Consider the following 13,193-nt stretch of genomic DNA (forward strand, 5'->3'; position numbering starts at 1 on the left):
GCTGAAAGGGCTTAATACATATGTACTCAACAAGGGCCACTTCTTGAATCATTACAGAGATTCAGCCCATCGTCAGCTGCTCTCCCCCAGCACTCTTTGCAAGAGCTAAGCGTGAGAAGGGGCGAGCGCCGGACCAAGGCTGCCAGATGCGCAGCGCACAGGAGCCGAATCCAGCGGCGGGAGGACTACGACTCCCAGCACGCCCCTCGCCTCCCAGCCTCGCACTCCCAGAATGCTGCGGGCGGACAGCTCAGGAGCGGGGCGCTCCCGACATGCCCCGCGGGGGCCGCCAACCGCCGGATTTGAATCACGGCACCGCTCGGCGGCGGTGCAATGGGAGCCCCGTCTTTGCCCCCGGCCTGGCAGCTCTATCTCAAAGACCACCGCGTCTCTACGTTCAAGAACTGGCCTTTCCTGGAGGGCTGCGCCTGCACACCGGAACGGGTAAGACCGCGCGGCCTCCCGGGACCCCTGCCCCCCACCGGGTCTCAGGCCTGGGCGCCCCGTCCCAGGCCCCGACCCCCGCCCTCGGTGACCCCTCTCACAGGGCTCCGACTCCTCTGTGGGTTCCCGGGATGGGGGCGACTCCTCCCGCCGGGGCTCCGACCCCGCTGTGGGCTCCTGGGGCCCGGGGCGACCCGTCCTGCGGGGCTCCCGGGACGCGTCCCTGCCAGGGTCTGAGGGGTGTCCCCCCTGCAGATGGCCGCGGCCGGCTTCATCCACTGCCCCACTGAGAACGAGCCCGACTTGGCCCAGTGCTTCTTCTGCTTCAAGGAGCTGGAAGGCTGGGAGCCGGATGACGACCCCGTGTAAGTAGCCCAGGCGGCCTCGCCGGCGGCCCTGGGTGCCCTGGCTCCACGCCGAGCTGCTGGTTTGAGCCGAGCCCCGGAAAACTGCCCGCACTTCCAAGACGCTTAGTGAGGGAGCCACGGTTTTCCGACCTCATTTTGTGCCCTAAGCAGCTGTTGCGAATGGCGGATTCTCTGTGCTGGTGCTTTGGCGATGCGTCCAACCTAATTAACCTGATTTGGCCCGATGTCCTTGAGGCTGCATGTTGCAGAGAGGCCAGTTCTTGTAGGTACCGTACCTGAGCCTTTCAGGTTGCACAGAATATAGATCTTATTGTGACCTAGGGATGTCCACGTGCGTTTCTCCTTGTAGAGTGTTTAAATCTAAAGCTTTATTGAGCTATAGTTCACACGCCACAGAAACCACCCTTTTAAGGTGGTACGCTTCAGTGTTCTGGATTTTGTTCTTTAAGGCACCAGTTATTATTTTTTTTAATTCTATATATACGCATATTCGGATAGACGGTGACAGCTGTCTCTCCCGTAATGTAACGCCACATTCTTTTCTCGCCTTTTCATCCCCCGTCAGAATCAATTGTTTCCACGACTTTAATTTTTGTCCCCAGAGAATCACCCGAGTTGTTTCTCTTCTTGGCCAGGATAGTTGGCTGTTTTTCCTAATGTGTTTGGTGTTAGTGCCCAGTATTGACTGGATGGCATGGTGAGCATGACAGGAATCGCTGCGTATTTACCTGTTGTGTTCTTGGGAGTGGATTTCTGAGTGCTGAGTGCTGTAACATTTTCAGATTTGAGTTGCTATTGGCTGTCCTTTTGGACTTTGTGTGGCTGTGTCCATTCCAGTAGCATTGTGGGTCTGTGCTGTCTGCTCTGCAGGGCTTATTCCCCAGGCGGAGGGATGGTGCGAAGCATAGGGCTTCCCGGCAGAAGCCTGGCCAGCGTTGCCCTTATTCCGAACCAGTAGATTATGTAACAATTCCAGTGACATGAGATTGCTTCAAACAGTCCTCAATCCTTGAGGATTCTAGGGGGATTTGACATGTGACAGCTCTGGACTTACAGTGTGTGACACTTTTCCTACTAACTGTTAAAGGGCTCCAGGCAAAATGTATCATCAGCAGAATGACCTGGGGCAGATGTCCATGCAGAGCGGAGGTGCTAGGACGAGCTGTGGGGGGGGTAGCTCGGGACTTGGCACTGCTCACATCTGCTTCGGACGTCATACGTGGCCCCGAAGCAAAGGGGGGGTGTCTGAGACTGGGAGTGGGTGGTGGGAAAGGGGCTGTTGATAATGAACTGTTGCTTTTCTCCCTGTACCAGCTTTTCTCTGTTGACGTGCTCCTATATTGATTTTTCTAGAGAGGAACATAAAAAGCATTCATCTGGTTGTGCTTTCCTTTCTGTCAAGAAGCAGTTTGAAGAATTAACCCTCGGGGAATTTTTGAAACTGGACAAAGAAAGAGCCAAGAACAAAATTGTATGTATTACGGGGAGTAAGAGCCAAGCGGCAGCCCTGTGTAGCGTCTTCAATACCAAACTTTCCAGCCCCTCACAAAGGCTGGACGGACTCTTCCTCTGTAAGCGTTTTTTAAGACCCTCAGGTGTGTGTGTGAGGACAGAAAAGGACAGAAGAACGTCTCTGCTGGAGTGTGGTCTTGGGGCTGGGCAGTCAGAAAAATGTGTCCCTCAGTAAAGGTGTGTTGAGTGTGAGTGAGGTTCCCTCTGGTGGTGGGACAGACACAGTGAGGGTTCGGCTGCCATTCCTGCCTTCAGTGACAATTGAGACGGGAGTCATTTATACAGTGAAATTCGTGTGTGAGTGGTGGCAACAGGGTTTGGGGACACTTAGTAGAGCATGTATTGGGGAAAGGACATTACGTATATTGGGAAGAAGAGGTGCCAGTCTAACCTAGACCTTGGAGGGATTTCTGCAGGTGGACTTTGACTCTTGGACAGGCAGACTCGGTTAGTGGGAGATAGTGCGAGTGAAGCCATGCTTCACTCCCAAAGGGGAGGCGCCCCATCAGTCTGGGCTGCAGAGAATAAGGTTGCCAGAGAGGACCAGGACCCCCAGTTAAATCTGAATTTCAGATACATAAGGAATAATTTTTTAGCATGTGTCACATTATTTGTGGGTGTTTACTAAAAAAATTACTAGTTTATATGAAGATCAAATTTAACTGGGCATCCTCTGTAATTATTTGCTCAATCTGGTTGCCCTACAGAGAATAAATATTAGGTGTTTAATATCCTTAGCAGTGCACTGGGCGGGGGTCTTGCCATCGTGGTAGCCACTCGCAGACTCTGTGAGATTCAGCCAGCCTTGCTGCCAAATGGAGGACAGACCCCTCCACCCCCAGTTTTCTGAGGTCCTTTTCCGCTTGAAAATTATGTTCCTTTTTGGAGATCAGTATGAAATAATTCTGTGCAGTATAGTAACTTTTAAATGCTAAGAACAATTGATTTTTGTCAGGAAGGGGGCAGAATCGGTGGTCAGTAAAGCAAGTTGTGGAAGAGCTCCTTACTGGACATGTCTGGGGAACTGCAGTGCGGGGTTCGGGGAGTGGCCCAGGGAGAGCCTTCCAAGTCAGGATCAGCGCACTTCTGCAGTTCAGCCTTCGTGGGCCACGTGGTTTCTGTGAGCTGTTCTTTGTGTTTTTCACAAGGGTTTAAAAATGGAAAAACCATTCTTAGCCCCATGGCTATATGAGGAACAGGCCACGGGCCTATTCATAACCATGCTGATCCTTCTACAAGAATTCCTAATGATAATTCCTAATGATTCACTGCCGACCCCACCGTAGCTGAGAGCAGCTTTGGGTGCTCAGGGAGCAGTCGTGACAAAGCTGCGCCTGAGCCCGCAGGAGGAAGGTGGGGGTGTGGCCAGTGAGGCTGAAGCCGGATGACTCTGAGAAGTCCACAGGGTAGGTAGTTACACCAAGTAGGAAGACATTACAGCTGTGACAGTCCAGTTCCCAAACACGTGTGGTCAGAGTGCTGTGGACCCTGAGGTCTGCTGGCGGGAGGCGGCAGCCTGTTGGGAGAGGGGGCTAAGGAGCGCTCCTTCCTGAGCAGGAAGCCGCCCAGGAGATGCTGTCACCTGGTCTGGGGGGCAGCTTTCATCTTGCAACTATTTTTTGTTCTCTCCACGTCAGCAGAATACTTTAAAACAATGGGTTAGTCTTTATTAATTTGTTTGATTACAAAGCAAACAACATAAGCTTCTGTAAGGAAGACTCCCAAGCCCTTCCTCCCCGTGTCAGGTCAGGGGCGACCACTGCTGACTGTCTGGTGTATTTCCTTCCAGAGCATTTTAAAATCCATGTATTTTAATGAAGAGTAGAAAGTTTAAGCTGGTCATAGTTTCCGTAATTGGTATATAAAACTTATGCAACAGAAGGCTTTTTTTTTTCTCTTTAAGTCTGTGGCCCCCGCCTCTGCTGTTGTGACGTCTTAGAGCTGTGCTGTCCATTACTGCAGCCGCCGGCCACCTGTGGCTGTTCAGCTTAACTAGGCTTTAGAATTCAGTCCTTCAGTCTCAACGGCAGCATTTTATCTGCTCAGTAGCTACACGTGGCCAGAGGCTGCTCTTCTGGACAGTGCAGATAACATTTTCGTCATTGCAGAGTTCTGTGGACAGGGCTGTTTTAGAGTGCCAAGCAGTTGTGAGGTTTGTTGCAAATAACTTGTCACTGATACAAAAACAGGTCTCCTGGTGTCTTGGTGTGAATGGATAACGAGAGCCAGTCAGAGCCAATGCCGGGGTCAGAGCCAGTGCTGGGAGGTGGGCATGATCAGAGGCCTGTGTGCGTCACCCGGGGGTACCCAGGGGGCAATCTGGGTCCCTCGCCCTGTGAGGAGGGCTGGCATGCGAGCCTCATCTGTTCTGTAGGGGTAAATGGGCTGGGAGTCAGTTATGTGATCGTACCGCATAATTTAAGACATTAGTAGTTTATCAGACATTTTTTTTATTATTAGTTTCAGGTGCACAAAACAAAGTAATAGTTAGACGTTTATCGTTTATATCCCTCACACTGTGTCAACCCCCCTCCCCATCAGACATTTAAAAAAAAAAAAAAGATGAAATAATGTGTACAAATACTGAAGACGAGGAACGGATATTGTTGTTTTCTGCTGTACTGTGAATTTCTGAGACCCCAGATTTAAATGGGAGACGCTGCTGCTGGGTTTGACAGGGTCACTCGCCTGGCCCTGATGGGGGGGCAGCTGCGGAGGGAGAGCGGTGTGGGGGTCTAACCTGGGAGCCCCACATGCCCTGACTCGCTTCTTGCTCCTGCATCCCTGCCTCCATCTTTTGAATAAAAATAAGTTAGAACCAATCTGAAAAGAAATCAATTCAGGGACTAAGCAATATGAGACAAGGAGAGAAACTTCTGTGTAAGACTCGTTTGTAAACACTTGTGACGAAATTAGAGTGAAGCTCTAGAAGGAGAACTGAGTCATGAGCCCCTGATGGCAGGAGTTTGGCTCAGTGAGTTTTATTATGTTTTTCAATAGTGAGTTTCTTGTTTGTTTCAACCTCCTTTATTAGAAAATGTGTGAAATGAAGTTGTTGACCTCGGTGTTGTGATGGTGATTAGATTACAGCCTGTGTACATAGGGTCTTAATTAATCTTAGGCTTTTTTGAAAAAGAAGAAAAGTAAATAAAAGATGTTTCAAAGGCCGTGGCCGTTGTCATACATCAGTGACACATCAGTGATGCGAGGCCGCGGGCCTGCAGTGGTTCACCACCAGGTACACTGTTATTCGTGAGGTGCTGCTTTCTCTTGTTCTTGACAGCTTATTATTTTTAAAATACGTAAGCCTTATACATGGGGCAAAGTTTAAGACACAAAAAAGTACATATTGAAAAGTAATTTTTAAAATGTCAGCCATTATCGCTTTTCTTATTAGAAAACAGACTTATCCCCACAAAGTTCTGCTTAATTTTTAATGTGACAGCGAAATCAAGGAGAATAAAAATTAGGATAGGGAAGGAGGTCCCTGAATTTGCTACTGTGATTGTCATTTTTTCCTCTGGAGAGAGCACTTAGCAGAATGAAAGGTTGGAAGCCAGATCCAGAGAGCACTGGAGATGAAGGTGTTGTGTTTCAGGAGAAAGTAATGCTCCACAGGGTCTCATCAGCTGGACCAGGGGCGGGGGGCTCGGGACTCCCCTGCAGGAGCGGCTGACGCAGGCAGGGTGATGGGGGGCGGGGCTCTGCCAGACTCGCTGGGTGGCCGAGCCGGATATCACTGTGGACCTCGTCCTTCCTGATCTGGCCCACAGGGTGTGATATGGGAGCTCTTGCTTTGGTTTCATGGGTCTGTTCTTTACTTCCAGGCAAAGGAAACCAACAATAAGCAGAAAGAATTTGAAGATACTGCAAAGAAAGTACGCTATGCCATTGAGCAGCTGGCTGGCATGGAGTGACGCCTTCCGCCGCACTTCCTGGCCCGAGTGGAATGCGTCATTGCCAAGGCATGGTCCCCAGTGTTTCCAGCTTTTCTGTGGGGCCCCTTAACAGTGCCTTAGAAAAGGAGAATGTCAACGTTTTGAAATGAGAATATTTAAACTGTATTTTTGTCTTTTCTTGGAAGTGGTGCCAGGCGCTACTTCTGTCTTTGCACCTGGTATCGCTGAGTGCAGTGATGGAATCTCTCTTTTTCCTTTGTTAGTTTTTGCTTTATTGTTTCCTGGACTTGCCAGGGTGGGAAGGTGAGAAGTTTGGTCACGTGGGTAGAGCCCTTCCACAGTGAAGTGTCTGGGCTTCATGTTGACTAGATGTCAAGCCTGAGATTTGATGTGAATGCAATCACAGGTCCATTGCTACTGAACAAAGAGAATTAAGGATCCATTTTAAATTTTATTTGCATAATCTAAATTTACAGTGCATTTCTTGTGTTCCCAATACTCTGTATTACCTGACTTTGATGCATACAGGTCCTGCGACCATGCTTCTACCTGCCAAACTTCCGAATATGCTATGTGTTAAGGGGTTTCCTCACCTACTCCATTGTTTTGTAAACTTCAAAGCCACAGAGGGAGAACTAGTGGGATTGGGCCTCGAGCTGCCTCGGGACGCAATGTGTGCCAGAGCCCTTCCTGTGATGGAAGCGTGAGGGCTGGACGGCGCGGAGCAGGCGGGTGTCTTGAGTCAGGCTGGCCTCGTGCTTTGCGGTCAGCTGAAGATCCTTCACCTCCAGCGGGCACGTGGCAAGGTGGCAGCGTTTCTCTAAAACAGACGAGGAAAAGGTCCTTAATGCCAGACGCGGCATTGTCTGGGGGACGCTCACTGCCTCCTCTTCTCTGGTTGGAAGAGGGCAGTCCGAGTAGATTCTTCCGGGGGAGGCCGGCTCTGGACGGGCTGTCACCCACAGATGGGGCAGGCAGGGGTGGGGTGAAAACCCAAGGCGGAAGTTCCTGGTCTTATTTCCAGTTCTCTGCAAATAGCTATTTCCCGTTAATGACGTGGATTAGGGGGCTGATAGTTCACCCGTCTTTCTAATATGAGTCTCCCTAAAGGATGGCAATGGAGTCAATTAATTAAAAATTACATTGGAAAACCTCTTTGGGGAAAATTTTTAAAACGGATAACTTGTTTATATTGTTTGCGTTTCAGCTGCAGATGGTCTAGGCAGAGTCTGAGCAGTCGTGCTGGAGAAGGTGTGGGACTCGCACTGGGCCTCTCCGGGGGTGCCCCCGCTGGTGGTGCCCCTACTGGGGGTACCCCCGCTTGTGGTGCCCCCACTGGGGGTACCCCCGCTGGTGGTGCCCCTACTGGGGGTACCCCACTGGTGGTGCCCCTACTGGGGGTACCCCACTGGTGGTGCCCCTACTGGGGGTAGCCCCACTGGCAGTGCCCTCTCTGACCAGATGCTGGCCTGGGGGCTTGTTGCACCTGAGCTGCAGGTTCCTCACCTGTAACTCGGGGGTTATAAAACCTGCGCTGCCCCAGCTGGCTCTTCTTATTGCAGATACGTGACTCTATGACGAGGGGGGGTCGAGACCAAGCCCTTAGCCCCTCCTGAGGTTCCTCACTGCTAGTTTCTTATTTTGTGTGAGTTGTTCTTTTTCAGAGTAGCACAGACTAGAATTGAATGTGAGCACACAGCCATTCTAAGTCATTGGGGAAACTGATGTGACCTTTAGGTGGCTTCAGAGAGAAAGGAGCAGAAACTCATTTACGAAACTGCTGCGCGATTAGACAGCCCTAGTGAGCCGTCGGATGTGCTGGCTGCTCCCACCCCGAGAACAGTGCAGTGGGCTGAATCCTTTTTAAATGACTTGCCTCAGAGCTGTGGGGTGTGGTGAGCAGCTGCAGGCGCTGTCAGCCCTGATTGGTCCTGTCCCCAGAGCTGTGACACCCGTGTCCACAGCATTGGCTGGCCACACCAGGGCCTCCGCTCTCCTCCCCAGGCCGCTCACGCAGGGCCGAAGCCTGATGTTAAGATGATAGATGTGATTTTTCCCTCCTCCGTGAAATTAAGCTGTAGGCTGGATTGTTCGAGTCCTGCTGGAAACCTGGAGGTCATCTTGGTTGTTTCCGAAAAATAAAGACCATTTCATTTCAAACACGGCTGAGGACCCTGCTGCGTTTTTAAAATGTTGTCAGCTTTTCATGGTTCCTTAGCCTGCCAACTGATCCTTCCTGCGGGGGGAGGGACGCATCCGGGCAGACAGCCAGCTCGGCCTCTGCAAGAGCCATTGAGCCCCAGACCCACTCGCGTGTGTCGTCGGGACTCCTTCCATGTATAAACCAGCTGTGAAAAATCCCCTCGGGCTTAGGTTTTCCTGCTGCATCTCAGAAATGTATTATATTTTCCTCTCTAAGCGTGGAGAATAGCGCAGCGGTTTTGTTAGGGGGAAAAGCACCGCAGCCTCTCTACTCATCTCAACTGCTGCTTTTGATACACGTGCCAGTCTGTAAGTGGACACTTTGCTTTAATGGCTGGTCCTTACCAACCGGCTTTGTGGAGAAGCTGAGAAAAATTGTTTCTGTGCTCAGTCCCTTTGCTCAGTGGGTAGTGATGCAGTTCTCGGCCTTGGGGGGTGCCGCAGAGCAAGGCTGAGGGGCAGCACATCGTCCACGCTCCCTCATCCCAGAAATGGATTTTCTAAAAACCCTTGGACCATGATGATGGCTGGCTGGAAAGCTCAACAGACATCCATGAATCGAGCCTGAGGCCGCTGCCAAGGGCAGCAGCCTTGCCCTTTCCAATCTGTGTTCACTCCGGTTTTCTAGGTCAGGTGGGAGACGGGAAAGGGTGGTAAGTGCGTGGCTCGCAGGCGCCACAGGAGCTGTGACTTATTGGAGCCCAACGGGCCAGCCTTGGAATCCAAATCCATGTGTCTCCCGCCGTGAAAAGCAGAGTGCCAGCCTGACTGAAAGTGGGGTGTGCTGAGAACAGCCACCAGCCACCGCTGGCAGAGGAGCACCCCCTTGGGGTGCTGACATTTTTCACAGGTTGTGCTCAGAAATAACTCCCAATTGCCAAAATGTCTAATGTGATCTCTGCATTTTGGGGGGCAGAAATGGAGACCTGTAAAGAGGTGAAATAGCTTCTCCAAGATCATGCAACTAGTAAGTATTAGGGTTGGGATTTGAACCCAGGCAGTCTGGCCCCAGAGCTGGGCCCTCAGCCTCGGGCGTGGCCATGGTCAACTGCCTGATTCCAGAGCCAGGGCTGTCCACACCGTCCACATTCCATCTCTCAGCTTTGTCACCAGACAGGCCTTTGTCCACGGAGGTGGAACCTGCCTCCCCACGGCGCCATTGAGTCGCACGGTGCAACATCTCAGCTTTGGGTTTTGAACTGAGTCACGGGAAGTTAGTTGTAAAGATTGTGCGAGGGCTCCCACATACCCTTTGCCGGTTCCCCTGTTGTAACTAAGTACACATGCGCTTTCAGCATCTAAGGTCTGAGCTGGGAAGGGGTGAGTGGTGCCGTCACCTGGCTTGGCTTGGAGCCAGTCTTGCCTCCATCGCGAAGGACTTGTCTTGCCCTGGAGGAATCAAACCCTGAGAGCAGGGGCGTCCAAACTTTTTTCAATGTTTTTTTACCAAGGGCCATATGCGGTAAAATACACAAACAGCCAGGCCACTCACTCAAGGTGAAGTACGTATTGCCTCACCTGGTTTATGTAAGTAAACTAAATATATTTTTGGAATTTGCTGTGGGCCAATTAACAATGGATTGCAGATCACAGTTGGCCCGCGGGCCGCAGTTTGGACACCCCTGACTTAGAGCAAAGAACCAGCTGGGCTGGAGGTTTTCTCTCCACTAGGCTCGGTCGACAGCCTTTGAGCCTGTTTTCAGCTGGTGGGGATCAAACTGGGACCTTGGCTTCTGGGGTTGGTTCCCACCTGGTCCCCACGGTGGTGACGTTTATCTGTTCTTCACTCAGATACTTGCTTGAGCACCTACTGTGGGCCAGGTGCTGTGTCCAGTCACTGAAGCCCAGAGTACTCGGACGCCCGCAATGAGCTCAGCGTCCCCATGTTCTGAATGGTGGGAGGACAGGCCAGCAATAGCCCTGTGAGTGGCGCGGATCTGCAGGAACAAAAACGATGAACTCCGCCTCAGGTGGCAGCAGGACAGGACTGAGTGTCCGGGAACAAGAGGGGGGGCCACCAGGAGGGGGACAAGGAAAGGAAAGGAGCGCCAGGCAGGGGGAGCAGAGTCCATTGCAGGGTGCAGGTGCCTCCCCTGATGTGGGCACAGGGTGGCATCGGGGCCACCTTCCTGCTTCCCTGTTAGCAAAGTCCGGTCAGGGATTGCCAGGTGGCAGTGATGAGCCCTCCCCAGACCTGTCAACTCTTGGGGTTAAGACCTCTCAGCTGTGTGGCTGCCTCTTGGTCAAGGCCACATCTCACAAAGGAGATCAGCTAGGCTTCCAAGCTGTGACCTCAGCCCTCGGAGAACCCTTTGGGATGGTCACTGGGGCTAGAACAGTGTCTCAAGTCTCCCAGGACAGATGAGCTTTACAGCACACCTGGGTAGGTGAGTGCACCTGCTGGATAAGGTAGCAAGTTCGTAGTCTGTGGAGATGTTTGCCAAGTGCCGTGAGCGTAGGTGCAGTGTCGCGGGTGCTGAGCTGCTCTGTGATTTTGCCAACGGTTTCAGCTACCTCTGGGCAACATGCTGTGTTCTATATAGCGAGTCTTCAGCCTGGAGCAGGAGACGGGTCTGCTCCAGCACCTTCACGGGCTCAGGCAGACTTCTTCCAGCTGCTGTCCCGTTAGTTGAATGTAAGTTTAAAGCAAAGAGGCTTGGGCACAGTCCTGTTTCCTGTCACTTATAATTGGAATTTCTTCCATCACAAGATCACTCTTGCCCCTGATTTTGGCAGTCGTGGTCTGATGCTGGCTTTGAAGGGCCCTGACAGGCTGGTGCTCGCCAAGTGGCCCACTGATGGCTCTAATTATGGGCTGCAAGTTGATGAAAGGAGGATGAAAAATGAAAAGTAGTGGGGCATTCTAAAGTGGCACCTTGTCAGAACTGGGCTAGGGTGTGATTCGGGTGCATCTCAAGGGAAGTACACTGGCGGACTTCATCAAAGAAGCCTGTCAAGGACGCGCTCACTGTCTAAGGGACAGTCCGGTCAGTGGCTCCGACCGCGTCTGAACCAGCGCTTTAAAGCAGATGGGGTACAGACTGCTAACCTGGCCACCGACCTACCTGTGTGTGTGGGGGGTGGCTACTCCGACACATTGATGCACAGCCCTGCAATAACTGGCCTCGAACACGCCCATTGCTGGCCCTGACAGCCGGATCCTGTCCCGTTTAAGTTTTATGAGGTGCAAAGGAGACCCCAGCTCAGGCCGAGGGGGAGTGTCGCCGGGAGCAAGCACGTGCGCATGCAGCCAGAAAGGGGTTCCCCCTGACGAGTCTCGGTTCATACCTTAAACACACAAAAGGTTTTGACCCAAATGAAGCCATGCTGATCCCGTCATATTGTGGGCAGATGGGGCCATTCTTCACCCTGTCTCCCCAGCCGTCGTCAGAGCCCGCAGCAGTTCTCCACAGAAGCCCCGCCCCAACCCCACGCTCCCCTCCCCCAGTCCCCCTTCTGCTTTCATTGATGCTTGTCCCTGTCTGCCTCCTTTCACCTTCCAGGCCCAGTGCCCCCTAGAGAGAAGGGCCCCTGGCTGCCACCTGGCTTCCAGAGCAGTGGTTGAGGGCAGGGTTGTTAGGCACAGAGGCCACTGACGCTGCCACTGCCACAGCCAGGAAGCCCCTGGGCACCCCCGCTTGCCCCAACCCAGCCTTGGGTGCAGGTGTGGAAAGATGGACAGCCTGTACGCGACCCAAACACTTCCCAGCCGCTCTGTCTGAATGCAATTTGAAGTACCGTTTCAACAATTTTGCTGCAATTGCTTTTACTGACTGTATTCTTTTACAAACAGAGGAACCTAGTAGAGAAAAGGGGGCTGAAACGAATACTCTGGGGTGACGCTAAGTCTCACTGCTTCGTCTGAGGACGTGGACCTCCAGCCTCTGAGCCCTTCTCTGCAGGCTCTGTGCAGTGAGGGGCCCAAAGAGGAGGCCTTCCCATGGCCAGAGATGAAACCCCAGAGTCCCACTCTGACAGCCCCCGCCTGTCCCAACCATGCATGTCACTGCCTGCCCCAGGAGACAGCCCTTTGTGGCTCCTCTGCCTCCCACCTCACCAGCACCTGACACCTGCCGGAGCAGGTGCTTCCTGCCTGTCTGCTATAGGAGTGATGGCCTTGTCCCAGAGGGCATTTGTGATTAGGAGCTAATGGAAGTAGAGCTTCTTCCCTCTGCAGCCCCCCAGCCAGCCCGCCCACCCCACTTCACCCTATCCATCGCTCTGGTTGGTCCTGATCTGTGGACCTGACCGGGACCACAAGGCCAGCCCGGGCAGAGTGCCCCAGCCCCGGCCGAGTGCCCCAGCCCAGGGGGCTGCCTCCCACCACTCAGGCTGAGAGTTCCCAGAGCAGGGAGGGGCTGCAGCCTGCTGACCCCGTCCTGGGCAGCTTCAGGCCCCACCCGTCCTCCTCCCCAGCCAGGCCATTCGGTGGCTGAAGGACGGGAGGTTTAGAGAGATGACAAAATTTGCCCAGAGACCCAAGGTCAGGCCAGCTTGTTGGGGAAGCTGGGACTTGAACCCAGGTCCTCCGCGCGTCCAGGGGCAAGGGAGGGGGCGCGAGCTGGCCATCGCAGCGAGGTGGGGTCCATTTGCCTGCGAACCCGAGGGGCACCGCCAGCCGGTGGGGGCGCCGTGCCTGGAAGATCCTCACGAACATCCGCACCGCCCGCGCACTCCGGCTCCCTGCGACCCCCAGCGCCCCTCCCCCGCCCTGCTCCCCTACTCCCCGGCGCCCCGACTCCGTGCTCTCAAGACTCCCTCTCCTCCG

At 53.1% G+C, this 13,193-nt stretch overlaps 1 protein-coding gene across 1 annotated transcript; it reads left to right on the plus strand.

The window, feature by feature from the left end:
• The first annotated feature begins 266 nt into the window (after positions 1-266).
• Positions 267-8,385, plus strand: BIRC5 (baculoviral IAP repeat containing 5). The gene is made up of 4 exons (XM_019735462.3): positions 267-444; positions 700-809; positions 2,166-2,283; positions 6,152-8,385. The coding sequence occupies exons 1-4, from the start codon at positions 334-336 to the stop codon at positions 6,239-6,241; spliced, it is 429 nt and encodes a 142-aa protein (XP_019591021.1). The 5' UTR covers positions 267-333; the 3' UTR covers positions 6,242-8,385.
• The last annotated feature ends 4,808 nt before the right edge of the window (positions 8,386-13,193 follow it).

The sequence above is a fragment of the Rhinolophus sinicus genome, chromosome 12 (assembly GCF_057876585.1).
Source record: "Rhinolophus sinicus isolate RSI-liver-muscle chromosome 12, RSI-T2T, whole genome shotgun sequence".
Taxonomy (NCBI): domain Eukaryota; kingdom Metazoa; phylum Chordata; class Mammalia; order Chiroptera; family Rhinolophidae; genus Rhinolophus; species Rhinolophus sinicus.

Bases quoted from the DNA above. Each gene is read 5' to 3' on its own strand.
- BIRC5 (XM_019735462.3), top strand. From the start codon at position 334: ATGGGAGCCCCGTCTTTGCCCCCGGCCTGGCAGCTCTATCTCAAAGAC. The intron at 810-2,165 runs GTAAGTAGCCCA...TGATTTTTCTAG, and splicing joins GAGCCGGATGACGACCCCGT to AGAGGAACATAAAAAGCATT. The intron at 2,284-6,151 runs GTATGTATTACG...CTTTACTTCCAG, and splicing joins AAAGAGCCAAGAACAAAATT to GCAAAGGAAACCAACAATAA.